Here is a 13,990-nt window from a genome sequence, read left to right as displayed (position 1 = left end):
AGAAGCATCATTTTTGACGTTGTCAAATGTGACTAGGACGAGAGGTCATAGGCTGAAATTGAGGGGCGACAGGCCCAGGACAAATGTCAGAAAGTTCTGTTTTACACAGCGAGTGGTGGATGCTTGGAATGCTCTCCCGGAGGAGGTAGTGATGGAAGCCTGCATTATGGGATTCAAATGCAAGTTGGATGCACACCTCCTTGCAAATCACATTGAGGGATATGGGAAAATAAGATCTTCATCAGGGAACCCCTTGATTGGCCTCCGCATGTGCGGGTCACCGGACTGGATGGACCAAAGGTCTGATTCGGTGAAGGCATTTCTTATGTTCTTATGAAGTTAAAAGTTGATAGGCTCCGGAGTAGGGAGTAATCTAAGGAAATACTTTTTTACAGAAAGGGTGGTAGATGTGTGGAACAGGTGGTGGAGACAGACTGTGAATTCAAGAGGGCCTGGGATAGGCACATAGGATCTCTGAGAGAGAAAGAGAAAGAGATAACGGGTTACTGCAGATAGGCAGACTAGATGGGCCATTTGGCCTTTATCTGCCATCATGTTTCTATGAAACACATTGTTATAGAAGTTTTTTAAATGCTGAAAGTTGCTTAAGCAATCCTTATGAATTAGGTGAAGAACAAACATGTAGATCTGGTATAATTATATACAGTACAAAGTATATTATTCTATTTTTATTAATATCATTTGCATACTGCTTTCTATAACCAATTAGTAATGCTTTCTTCCTAACAAAAGTTTGCTGAGGCATCTGATCTTTTGTTGGAGTGAATTTACCCATAATATAGTATGGTTACCAGGGCTTACTAAATCCTTCCTATTGAAGAGAAAAGCAATTTATAAAGTGTTTAGATAGCGGAAGTGTGGTGCACCTGTCTCCAGCATTGTCTTCCATAGAAGAGAGATGGAAGGGCACTGCCAACAGCTCTTTAGGGGTCTCTAGGTATTTGAGATGGTTAGCATAGAGGTGTAGTCCCTTTTGAAATTGGACATCAAGAAGCACCACTTAAGCTCACTAGCAAAGAAGGATCAAAATGCATCCTTTTGGGCTCAGATTAGAGAATGACATGGGGGAAAAAATTTATTCCTGTCTCCGCCCCGTCCCTACGAACCATCTGATCCCATCCACACAAGCCTCATATAGTTTTATAATGAACACAGCTACAATGCTACTTTATCCTAAAGCAAAAAAAATAAAAATAAAAAAAGACAAGAAAAGGAAAGGAAAAGAAAAGAAATAAAAATTTATTTCTACCTTTGTTGTCTGATTTCCTTAACACCACTCTCTCCCCTCCCATCCAGTGTCTGCTCCCCTTTCTCTCCTCTCCACTTCCTTCTAGCGTCTGCTCCCTCTCTCTCCACTTTTAGTGTCTGTTCCCCTCTCTCCTCTCCACTTCCTTCTAGCGTCTGCTCCCTCTCTCTCCATTATGAGCATCTGTTCCCCCTCTCTCCTCCCCACTTCCTTCTAGCGTCTGCTCCCTCTTTCTGTACTTTCAGCGTCTGTTCCCTCTCTCTAGGTTTTTTTTTCTCACCATTTCGGTGGGTTACCTGCGGCTACCCACGGGTAACAATCAGCATGTCATTCGCTAGCTCAGATCACTCTTGGCAAGAACTTGGCATAGAACCTGCAGCTAGAGTCATAGCGTCCTTGTCTGACATGTATAGTAAACCTCTGCATGAGTAGTAACAAGACATCTTTTGGGATTGAACTTAAAGTTGTTGATAATAATCAGTCATGGTGAGAGACAATCTGAAGAAGAAAATATATTTTACCATGTGGCTATTAGTGCAATAATGCAGAAAAAGAAGTGGCAATCTCAAGTCAGATGTTATTAACACCCCCTACCGATATTCAGTACTATTTAATTGCCCAAGAATGGCTGCTGGGCAAATAGCATTTAGCTGGACAACTGCAAATATTCAGCAGGATATAGTTAGTTTTCTCTGCTGAATATTTGCGATTGGTGGCTCTGTCACACAACTTAGCTGGCTAGTCACGAATATTTGACATTGGCTGGCTAAGTTTAGTGACCAAATCAGATTGCATACATAGCGGTCCTACCTTAACCATCTAGTGCTGACCATTCACTTAGGTTAGATTTGAACCAGCCAAAGAACTCCAGATATTCAATGCTGATAACCTGAAATGGCCTAGCATTGAATATCCAGGTCGCGTGCCAACGTCAGGCAGACAGTACGCTGTCCAGCCCTAGCTGAAAATCACCCAGAAAGAAAAATTGATATACTGCAGAAAATTTGACTAGGGGATACTAACAAGGCAAAAATATTGACAACTATGCAATCATTAAAGACAAAAGAAGATTCCTGAAAAATTTGAGGACAAAGATCAGCATCTGTGGGCATGACAGACAAAACTGGAGGAGGATCTAGAAGTTTCCTATTTGGGGTTGATGAACAGCCATGTAACTAACTCATGTGACTGAAGATCCAAGACACGATTTCACCAAGAGGAAATTGTGCCAAACAAATCTGATTTCTTTGACTAGGTTAACTGGAGAACTGGATAGAGGATGTGCGCTAGATGTAGTCTACCAGAATTTCAGCAAAGCCTCTGACACGGTTCCTTCTAGAAGGCTCAATAAACCTGATGGGCTGAAATTAGGACCCAAAGTGGTGACCTGGATTAGATGACAGAGTGGTGGTTAATGAAATTTGCTCGAAGGAAAGAAAGGTGAGTAGTGGCGTACCTCAGATTGGTACTGGGGGCCCATTCTGTTCAATATATTTGTGAATAATATTTCTAAATGATTAGAAGGAAAAGTGTGTCTCTCTGCAGATGACATGAAGATTTGCAACAGAGAGAACAACCTGGAGGAAATAGAAAACATGAGAAGAGATCCGAGAATGTTAGAAGAATGGTCAGTTTGGCAGTTAAAATTTAATGCAAAGAAGTGCAGAGTGATGCACTTGGAGGGTAAAAATCCAAAGAAACTGTACGTGCTAGAGGGTGAGAAGTTGATATGCATGGACTGGGAGAGGGGCCTTGGCGTGATAGTGTCTGAAGACCACAAGGCTGCAAAACAATGTGGCAAAATGGTGACCATAGGCAGAAGGATGCTGGGCCTCATTGAGAGGAATTGCCAGCAGAAAAAGGGAGGTGTTATACCCCTATACAAGTCATCAGTGAGGTCCTACTTGTTGATGCTTTCTTTTAGACATATCTTTGGTCCTACGTCATTAATTTTAGCTATGATATGCTATTAATTTTCAGCCATGATTTCTAAGTTTGATTCTTATGCAAAGTTATGTTATTTTTTAGCTATGAATTTAAGGTTTGCTTATATGTCTTTTATTATGTTCTTAAATTATGTATGTATATTCTGTTAACTGTTTAGTTGTAAACAGTATAGAAATTTTAAAAATAAAATAAATAATTAAGTTCTAGAGGCCATATCTCGAAAAGGATGTAAGAAGACGTGAAGCGGTCCCAAGGAAAGCGACAAAAATGATATTGAGATTGTGCTGAGAGACATATGAGAAAAGGCTCGAATATCTGAATATGTATACCCTAAAGCAGTGGTCTTCAATGCAAGGCCTGCGAGCCAATGAAGTCCCACGGAAACCTTCTGGATGGTTCGCACACCTATACGGAGTCCCCCTGGGCAAGATCTGAGGCTTGCTCACCGTTCTCATTTCCAGCAGCACTGCTCTTACTCTTCAGGCCACCGGAGGTGTGAGTGAAGTAAACACACTGCATTTAGCGGCCTGGAAGTTTTCTCTCTGCTACTGCTTCCTGTCCCTACCTAGGTCATAAGCAGTAGCAAAGAGAAAGCCTCCAGGCCATCAAAGGCAATGTGTGTACTTCACTCATGCTGCTGGAGGCCCAAAGAGAAAGAGCAGTGATGCTGGGAATGAGAACGATAAGCAAGCACCGGATCCCTGTGTGGAATGGGGATAGGGACAACAGCACGGGGAGGGTAAGAGATGCTGGACTGTGGGGATGGGGAAGAAAGGTAAAGAAAGAAAGATGCCAGACCTCCAGGGGAAAAAAAGAAGATGCCAGACCACGGGAAAGAGAGAGAGGTGCCAGACAAGTGGATGCAAGGGAAGAAGGGAAGAGGTGGGGAGGAAAGGGAAAGATGCCAGACTTCCAGGGGAAGAAAGGGATGGGGGAAGAATAGATTCCAGACCATGGAAGCGGGGAGGGAAAGAGATGCCAGACAAGGAGATGCAAGGGAAGGAGGGGATAGAAATATGGGAAAGAGTAATAGAGATGCTAGACTACGGGGATGGGGAGGAAAAGTAAATATGCCAGACCTCTAGGGAAAGAAAGGGAAAGGGTGGATAGAGATGCCAGACCATGGGAGGGTGGAGGGAAGGAGAGAGAGATGCCAGACCACAGAAAGGGGAAAGGGGAAAGGGAAGGAGAGAGATGCAAGACACTCGATTGGGGAGGGAGAGGTAAGGAGAGATTTCAGACTAAGGTATGGGGAGGGGGAAGGAAAAAACAGAGAAATGCCAGACCACAAAGGGAGGAGGAGGGAAGGGAAGGAGAGAGATGCCAGTCTGTAGGAAGGAGAAAGATTCCAGACCATAGGAGGGGGAAGGGGAAGACAGATGTCAGACCATGGGAGAGGGAAAGAGAGGGAGAAGCTAGTCCACAGGGATGGAAGGGGTAGGGAAAGGGATGGAAGACATATTGTTTATGGATAGATGGGAATAGGGAAAAAGAAAGAAGGAGATGGCACACATTGGAGGGGAAGGGCAGAGAGAGTGAGGAAATAGTGCACATGGACAGATGGGAAGGGAAGACATGGAAAAGTAGACAGATTTGAGAAGGAAGCAGAAAAATGGAAAAAGTTGAATGTTAAAAGTTAATGCCAAAGACGGATGTAGGACAGAAAGTGAAGGAGAGAAAAATAGCAAATTGATAAGAAGGACCTCGAAACAGAGTTAAGAGCACAGACAGAAGGAATTGCAAATGAAGAATGGGAAAAAGGACTAGAAAAAGAAAATCAATCAGACAACAAAGGCAGCAAAAATTATTTTATTTTCACTTTAGTGATTGAAATATGTCAGTTTTGAGCATTTACATATGTATTTTGCACTGTTCAGGAAGAAATGCACTTCTTTCTGTTTCTCTGGTATTATACTGCATGTAGAGCCTGGCATCTTAGGGTTTTGTTTGTGTATGTTAGGACTTTTAGTTTCTGGTCTTTTATTTGCATAGGGTTTATCTGTATTCTGCATGTGTGACCAAGGCTAGGTGCTCTGGTACGAATGAATGTTGTGAAGCGTTATTGGTGTTCCTTCAGCCCTTTTGGACCCAAAATGGCCTTCGCTTAAAAATTAGTGAAGACCACTGCCCTAGAGGAAAGAAGGGATAGAGGAGATATAATACAGATATTTAAATACTTGAATGGCATCAATCTACAAACAAATCTTTTCCAGAGATGGAAAAGTGGTAAAACTAGGAGGACATAATATGAGGTTGCAGTGTGGTAGACTTAGGAGTAATGCCAAAAAATACTTTTTCACAGAGAGAGCCTGGAATGCCCTCTCTGTTAAGGTGGTGGAGGCAAAAACAGTGATGAGTTCAAAAATATCTGGAATAGACACAAAAGATCCCTAAACAGAAAAATAGTATCAACGCAGGAGTGGTACTTGAATGGCAGCCCCAGCAGTTGGGACAGTCTGCTTCTATGGTCTTTGTCCCATATATGGGAAGACAGATCAGGGTGGGCTAGAGTTAGCTTTGATGGCGACTTCAGCAGTAAGGCAATGTAGCCAATGCCAGGTGGACTTCTACAGTTTCTTCCCAAATATGGCAGGTGGATCAGGAGAAGGTATGTGTATTTTATACCACATTCATATCATGCCTATTTCAGGAGGAGGGGAAGACATCATAGTGGAACTTAGCAAGTAAAATGAATAATTACTGGATTATGGGGGTTCAACATTGCCTTGATAATGAAAGTGACTGTTAGGTAGACTGGATGGACTATCCAGGTCTTTATCTGTCATCATGGGATAGATTCAATGTGGTCAAGATGGCTGCCGTGAATACAGAGGCCACGCTTCTGTTTCTATGTTGTAATTTTCTGGTTTAGTTATCTGTGTTATATTTATGAAACCATGAAGGTGTATTGCAGAGATTTATGTATCTTTATAGGGGATGAAGGGAAGGATGACAAAATACAAGAATCCCACTAGGATGATTTCAGATATAATGTGAGAGATTCAAAGAAAGTTATTAATGCTGCAAATGATTCCAGATTACAATAAAATGATAGAACTTACAACAAAACAGAACCCAATGCCCATCATCTTCAGTGTTCTTATTGTGCTGTGTTTTTTCAGACCCTTCTTTTCTACCAACTGCTGTGAAATAATGTCACCAACTCCCACCAGAGTCCCTGTACAAAAAAAAAAAGGCAGAATTTTAAATCCGGCAGGAGGGTCCTTACAGCAAGAATGCAACATAGTATTAAGGACAGAGATTAAAGGCCCCTATCTCCGGGTACTATCTTTAATATACTGAGTGAGAAAAACTGCCTATCCAATGAAATGAAAGCACCAGCAGAGATCAAGCCAATCACTGCCTGCCCACAGAGTGTAACCAATACAGTTGATAATAGGACAGGGACAATTACCACTTATTTGGATTTATATCCCATCCTCCCAGAAGAGCTCAGAACGGGTTACAAGTTTACATACATAACAAAACATAACATGGTTAACATAATAAAGTAGACCATGATAGTACATTTTTGGTAATGACATGATAAGACAATACATAGGAGAGCATGATTATAGTCAAAAAGCATGGCAATAATTAATAGGACATTAAGACAGGACAAGACCTCAAAGCATGGGGTGGTGATGTTATGAGTTTGGTTTGACACTGCAGTAACTAATAGAGCTTGACAGTACATTATAATGCCTGACAGGGAATGATTTGATGATAGAACAGTGGTAGTCATTGCTTGTCTAAAGAGGGTCACAAGGAGGTGTGCAGACAGCTGGGCCAGGTGCTGCATGACTGTGGTGATTGCAAACAGGGCTAATGACATGTTCTCTTAGGCTTCTGCAGCTGGCAACATGATTGTTGCTGTCATCCAGGTCTCACCACATCTGGGAAAGTAGAACAGACTTTTCAGACATCATGCAGCGGCTTTCTTCAGGGTATCCCTGAAGAAAGCCACAGCGTGATGACTGAAATGTTGGTTTTACCTAACCAGAAGCGGCAAGACCCGGACAAAAGCAATAATCAGGGCTATTGACCTCCAAGATTTCTAAGTTTGCCTCCAAGAAGCATTCTTAATCACACCCTATCTAAAGGAAATCACAATTCACTAACAAGCCTTCTCACCGGTAGCCCTGCCACACTAGATGAAGATGTTTTGGGAGTGTATTCCAAAGCAATATCTCTACTTCAGGAAGCAGGTAAAAACCTAGCTCTTCTCCGAAGCCTTTAATGAAAGAGAAATCCAACTATTCACTCACACGAGGAACAACACTGGCTGCACATACTGAAGTAGGGCTTACTTACCACATGTACTCTAGCTAAGATCAGTGGCATGCACCTTTTCTGACTACATGTACGATTTTTCCAATCTGACTATATATTCCACCTCCGCATACTCCTTTTGTTGCATATTAAGATGCTTTAGTGTGTACTGTATTAACATTGTAAGCAGAACACTATGCTATAATGCGTACTGTTCAACTGTTTTACTGTTGTAATGATTTATTGCCTATGTCTGGGTTATACTTGCTGTACATTGTTTGGGTGAATTTCTTAAAAAAATGTGATAAATATACCGTACATACTCGAAAATAAGTCGATCCAAATACAAGTTAAGACCCCCATTTCCCCCTCCAAGGAGGAAAAATGGTTGACTCGAATATAAGACGGGGGCTTAATATTCAAGTGCCATGCCCTGCCAGTACCTGCACCCAATGTCCCCTCCCTCACGTCCTCTCCGTCAGGTTCTGCACTCCGCCCCCTTCACTGCCAGGCTCTGCATCCAGCCCCCCCTCACTCCCTGCCAGGCTCTGCACCATGTCCCCCCTCCCTGCCCTGTCCCCTCTTCCCCTTCTAGTTGTCTACTGGTAGGCCAGCGATATTAACAATTTTTCCCCCCCTCCACCGGGTACCTTTTCCCTGGTGGTCTAGCGGTGTATTCCGTGCTGAGCCCCTCTTGCCGATGTTGCAGCCAGCAGCACAGCCGGGCCGGCACACAGGAGCAAGCGTTTCGAACTCCTACCTGGCCCTGCACCGCTCCCTGAATGGCTACCGTGAGAACCGCAAGTCTCATGAGAACTGGCAGCAGCCTTTCAGGGAGTGGCGCAGGGCTGGGCAGGAGCTCAAAAAGCTCGCTCCTGCAAGCTGGCCCAGCTGCGCCGCTGGCCGCAACATTGGCAGGAGGGGCTCAGCGTGGGATACACCGCTGGACCACCAGGGAAAAGGTACGCGGGGGAGGGGGGTGGGATAAAAAATTGTTAGGATTGGCTGGGACAGGAGGGATCCCTCCTGTCCCAGCCTAACAGCAGGCCTGCAGCAAGTTTTGGGAGGATGTCGAGTGGTCACTGGGTGATGACCCGAATATAGGATGAGACCCCCATTTTGGGGCCATTTATTGGGCCAAAAAAATTTCACTCTATATTCGAGTATATATGGTAAATAAAATAAAAGAAAGAAAATGATACCTTTTTTATTGAACTAATAAAAAATTTTTTTGATGAGTTTTCAAATGTAACACTTCTTACATCAGAAATGAGCAAATGATGGCCTGTATCAATATATCTATCTCTATGAAACATAAAAGCATTGATGACCATCTCATGGAGAAGGCCAAATGGGTGGCTGGGAAGGTTGGCACCCAGCATCGCTGTGCCATGTACCTCCCCGCTCTTCCGTACTGCTTGAGCACCCCCCCACCCCTCACCACTTAAATGCTCGCCTCCTGTGTGCCTCTTGAAACGTTCGCCAACGCAAGCAGCATTTCCACCTTCTGCTTGCATCACCTTCAGCTCCCTTCTGACATCATGTCCTGATCCTATAACCAGGAAGAGATGTCGGAAGAGAGCCAAGGCCAGCGCAAGCAGCATGTGGAAGATGCTGCTCACGCTGGTGAACATCTCTTGGGAAGGAGAGGCACCAGTGCCCCCAAGAAGAGACAGCGTTCAGGGCAGTCCACCTACGCTCCTTCCTACTAGGCCTACACTTATCTTCAAATGTAGTATATATCATTCAATGCAAAAAATATGAAGAAGGATGCTTTGTTGGAGAGAGACAAGTCAAATGCTTAAGACCAGATTGCATGTACACAGAAATGAAAGAAACTTTATAACTGATTACTGCAAACACTGAAGGTAATTGTAAATAGTTGGATTTTGAAGCCTATAATAGTTAAAAGTTGCTGTTTTCAGGTATCCTTTGACTCTGGCTTGAAGTCTTCAACTTCAATTTAGGCAGGAGACAGTGTGGTGATTGAACCCAGGATTGTAGTTCTCCAGACTACTGGAGTAAGTCTGGCCCTGGCCTGCACCCAGCTAGAGTGGCTACAGGAATTTCCCCACTTATACATTTTTTGTGAACCCTAGTCATGGGTGATCCGACCTCAAATAGTTGGCTGGAGCCTGCAGAACGCGTGCATGCGGAGCCAGGTTTACAAAAGGCTTTGCTGAAATCCAAGTAGATGACCATCTAGCAATTTAGTTCTACGCTTGTGGAGATGGCGCGGTATACAAACCTAAGGTTTAGTTTAGTTTCTCTAGCCCTCCAATCAAATCTATCAAACCATGAGCTCCTGAATGATGATTAAAAACTATTTTCTCTCTTTTAAAAAATTTTTTTTTTAGTACCAGTAGTCAAGCACCAGGTTCCAGATAAAAGTAGCCCTGATCCCTCACCAAAGACTGTTGTTTAGATGGGTGGGCTATAAAAGAGTGGAGGGGAATTAGTGACAAATGAATTCTCATAGGTAGTAGAGGCTGGTTCTGACTGTTAGAAGACAAAATGAGCAGGATAAAACTGAGCATACCTAACATTTTAAAGGATAAATAAGCTTACCAGTATGTGTGTCCCTTGTGCCCGATGACAGTTGCTGTTTGATGTCTCAGGTAGTATAATCATTCTTTGGAATTTGTGGCCAAACAGTTACATCCTTCCTTAGTCAAACATATGACACATTACTGCTCGAGTTATTGATCTGTCAGTGATTCTAGCGGGGAATTAAATCCTCCTTTTCATTGTCAACATGACGTTATCTCAGGTACTTTGCTAAAAAAATTTATACAGATCTCATTCTTGTTAACCTTGTCATGCAGGAAAATATCCAGAGAATTAGAACATATGCTCCCAATCTCATTCAAGATACCTTTTAAATATAATACTTTCACTTTCCAGATTCTGACTTTCCAAATTCACTCCCACTTTCCAGATTCTGGACCTCTAGTCATTTGATTCCTTATTCTCCTCAGAGAAATCTTCACTGCTCTAACCTCCATTTATTGTCCATTCCATCCTTCTGACAGATACAGAGATTCTAGTTTTTATGTAATGGCACCTACATTCTGGAACTCTCTTCCACTTTATTTGAGTTCTGAAAAATCCTTCCAGGCATTTACGTCTCAAATGAAAGCTTATTACTTCAAAATGGCATTCAATCCTGATTCTTGGTAACTCTTCTCTACCTTAGGGCCATCTGACCTAGATCACAATATACAACCATAATGTCCTCCTTTTTGTTCCATTCCTATCTGTTTTTACCTTAAGACTATGTAAACTTTCCTGCCCTTGTTCCCTTATCTGTGTCATGTCTTTGTAAACCTGTCTATGTTTATTCCTTGTTTGTTTAATTTTTAATTCCCTGTTTTTATATATTATGTAAACCGCTTTGATTTTACTTTTCTGTCCATAAAGTGCGGTATATCAAATAAAATAACTAACTGCAGTAAGGAGTGACCCAAGTCCTTTTTTTGAAACTGATTTTACTACAGCATTATATGATGAGTAATGTGAACTGGCAAAGCTAGCTAAAAACAAGTTTAAAAATGTCACTAGAGCATGGATTGATCTGCTATATGTATGTGAAGGACTGTTGTGGGATAATCATAAACTTGTTAGACAAGCAGTTCAAGACAAAAAACAAAAATGGAAATAGAAACGTATAAAAGAAAGGAAAAGTGTGTAAAAAGTAAAAATATTCTTGTGCAGAATGGCATTTTGGATGTGAAGCTAAAACATGATAAAAAGATTTTATATAGACTTATTAAAATGGCCGAATTGGTGGGGGGCAAGATGAATGTCAGTCCAAAACCTTCTAAAACATAAAATGCTGGATAAGAGCAATATTGAGAACTAAACTATGGCGGCGCAACTTAGTTATTTCAGATCAAAAAACGCCTTACGAATGAAAACGGGTGGGAAAAAACCTAAGGGGAACCATAACAAAAAGAATGATACCCTGTAAATGATGCGATGGGAGGCGCTGTTTAAAAATAAAAAAAAATTATATATATATATATATATATATATATATATACACACACATACACATACTAGTATTTTAGCCCGTTACATTAATGGGTGCTAGAATATATGTCTGTCTGTCTGTCTTTATTTCCGTCTCTCTCTCTCTCTCTGTCCTGCTGTCTTTCTTTCTGTTTGTCTCTGTCCCTGGCCCCCTTTGCCTGTCTGTCTTTCTGTGTCTCTCCCTGTCCCTGTGTCTTTCTTCTTTTCTTTCTGTCTCCCTTCCTCCCCCTGGTGGTAGAATATATGTCTGTCTTTCTTTCTGTTTCTCTCCATACCCCTGTCTTTTTCTTTCTGTCTCTCTTCCTCCCGCTGTCTTTCTTTCTGTCTCTCTCCCTCCCTGGCCCCCTTTGTCTGTCTTTCTGTCTCTCTCCCTGCCCCTGTCCCTTTGTCTTTCTTCCTATCTCTTTCCCTACTTCCCTGTCCAGCAGCCGCAGCATTCCTTCTCCCTCTATTTACCGCGAGAGGAGCCTGCACGGACCTAACAGCCCGAGCCCCCAGCAGTGTAACTTCCCGGCGGCTCCTCTCACGATCGCCGCCTTCTCCGACGCAGGAGCGGTTCATGAGGAGCCACTGCAGCGTCTTTGAGAAGTTGAAAAAAACTTTGGCCCGTCTCTGTGCTCAGCCGCGGCAGGCTACAGCTGCCGCGGCCTGCAGCCGCCACGGCCGACATCCACCTTGTCGTATTTTTTTTTTTAAGTTGAAAGACGCGGCGGTGGCTCCTCTCATGATCCCCACCTGTGTCGAAAGTCCAACACAGGCGGGGATCGTGAGAGTAGCCACCGCTGCATCTTTCAAAGAACCATAAGCCGCGCATGTGCACTTCCTATGGGTCGCTACAGCTCACGGAAAACGGACCCACGCGATGGGAGTGCGCATGCGCGGCCTAGCATTTTATTATATTAGATATACACACACACACACATATATATATATATATATATATATATACATATACACATAAATATCTAATATAATAAAACGCTAGGCCGCGCATGCGCACTCCCATCGTGTGCGTCCATTTTCCGTGAGATGTAGAGCATCTCAGATAGGAGTGCGCATGCGCCCGAAACACTCGGCGGCTGGCGGCCCGTGCTGTTTTTTGATCTGCCCTGCTCCTTGCCTGAAGTCCTCTCTCCTCCCCCGAGGCGGATGTTGGACGCGGCGGCTGTCAGCCGTGCTGTTCTTCAGTCTGCCCTGCTCCTTGCCTTACTATATTTTTAAATTGAAAGACGAGGCAGCGACTCCTCTCAGGATCCCCACCTGCGTCGGAAGTCCAACGCAGTTGGGGATCTTGAGAGGAGCCGCCGCCACCGTGTCTTTCAACTTAAAAATATACTAAAGCACGGAGCAGGGCAGAATGATCTTCAAAATGGCGGCAACTCGATCTCCGTTCCTCTGGGTGGGGGGGAGGTCTGGGGGGAGAGGGATCGCGGCCACTCAGCGCCCCCACCGAGGAGCCCAGCAACTTTCCGCTGCCCGGGACCCAAGTCATTTGCTGCCCCCCCTCTTCCCTTACCGCGGGCCCGACTGGCGATTTAAGCAGCGTGTGCAGCAGTCTTCACACGCTGCTTCGGGCCCTTCTACTGCCCTGATTTGCTCCAGACATGCCAGAGTAAATCAGGGCAGTAGAAGGACCCGAAGCAGCGTGTGAAGACTGCTGCACACGCTGCTTAAATCGCCATGTGTAGTCGGGCCCGCGGGAAGGGGGGGGACAGCAAAGGACTCGGGCCCGCGTTTGTAGTCACGACTGTGGGAAGGGAAAGGGGGTAGAGGAAACGCTAATGCTGCTGCACAGGGAACTGGTGTGGGTGGAGGGAAATGGAAGGGGGAGCGAATGCTGCTTTGCACAGACAGAAAGAGGGAGGAAGGGAGACAGAAAGACAAGAAGAAAGACACAGGGGCAGGTGCACAGGGAACTGGTGTGGGGGGAGGGAAATGGAGGGGGAGGGAATGCTGCTTCGGACAGATAGACAGAGGGAGGAAGGGAGAGAGAAAGAAAAGAATAAAGACACAGGGGCAGGGAGATATACAGAAAGACAAACAGACAAAGGGGGCCAGGGACAGAGACAGACAGAAAGAAAGACAGCGGGAGTCGCGTAAGGAGGGGTGCGGGATGCCGCAGAGGGAACTTTTCCAATGGGTGCAACTGGGCGGCTGTCGGGAGCCTCTGATCAGGGGCAGAGCAAGTAAGTGTATCATAGGGATAAGAAGGAGGAGGGGGGAGAAAAAGGAAGGGACGCCTACTGCTGGACAGGGGGAGAAGGAAAGAGGTGCTGATGGACAAGGGGGGTGAAGAAAAAGGAACGGAGGCCTAATGTTGGACAGGGGGAGAAGGAAGGTGCTTCTGGACAGGGGGGAGGTAAAACAAAGGGAGAAGGGCTGCTGCTGCATAAGGAGAGCTGTGAAGGGGTGGTGATGGACACCGGGGAGGTAAAAGGAAGGGAGAATGGACAGGGGGAGCAGGCAAAGGGT

At 44.3% G+C, this 13,990-nt stretch overlaps 1 protein-coding gene across 4 annotated transcripts in view; it reads right to left on the bottom strand.

Moving 5' to 3' along the window:
- Positions 1 to 13,990, bottom strand: part of MPV17 (mitochondrial inner membrane protein MPV17) — a 153,881-nt gene that overhangs the window by 62,177 nt on the left and 77,714 nt on the right. For all 4 annotated transcript variants that reach the window (XR_004538657.1, XR_004538655.1, XR_004538656.1 and 1 more), the window contains one exon: positions 6,277 to 6,392. Coding sequence is in view for 1 of the 4 variants with exons in the window: in XM_033935798.1 (XP_033791689.1) it covers positions 6,277 to 6,392 (116 nt within the window). In the remaining 3 variants the exon portion in view is untranslated. The remainder of the gene's footprint in view (positions 1 to 6,276; positions 6,393 to 13,990) is intronic.

The sequence above is a fragment of the Geotrypetes seraphini genome, chromosome 3 (assembly GCF_902459505.1).
Source record: "Geotrypetes seraphini chromosome 3, aGeoSer1.1, whole genome shotgun sequence".
NCBI classification, from domain to species: domain Eukaryota; kingdom Metazoa; phylum Chordata; class Amphibia; order Gymnophiona; family Dermophiidae; genus Geotrypetes; species Geotrypetes seraphini.
This window is presented reverse-complemented; position numbering and strand designations above follow the sequence as displayed.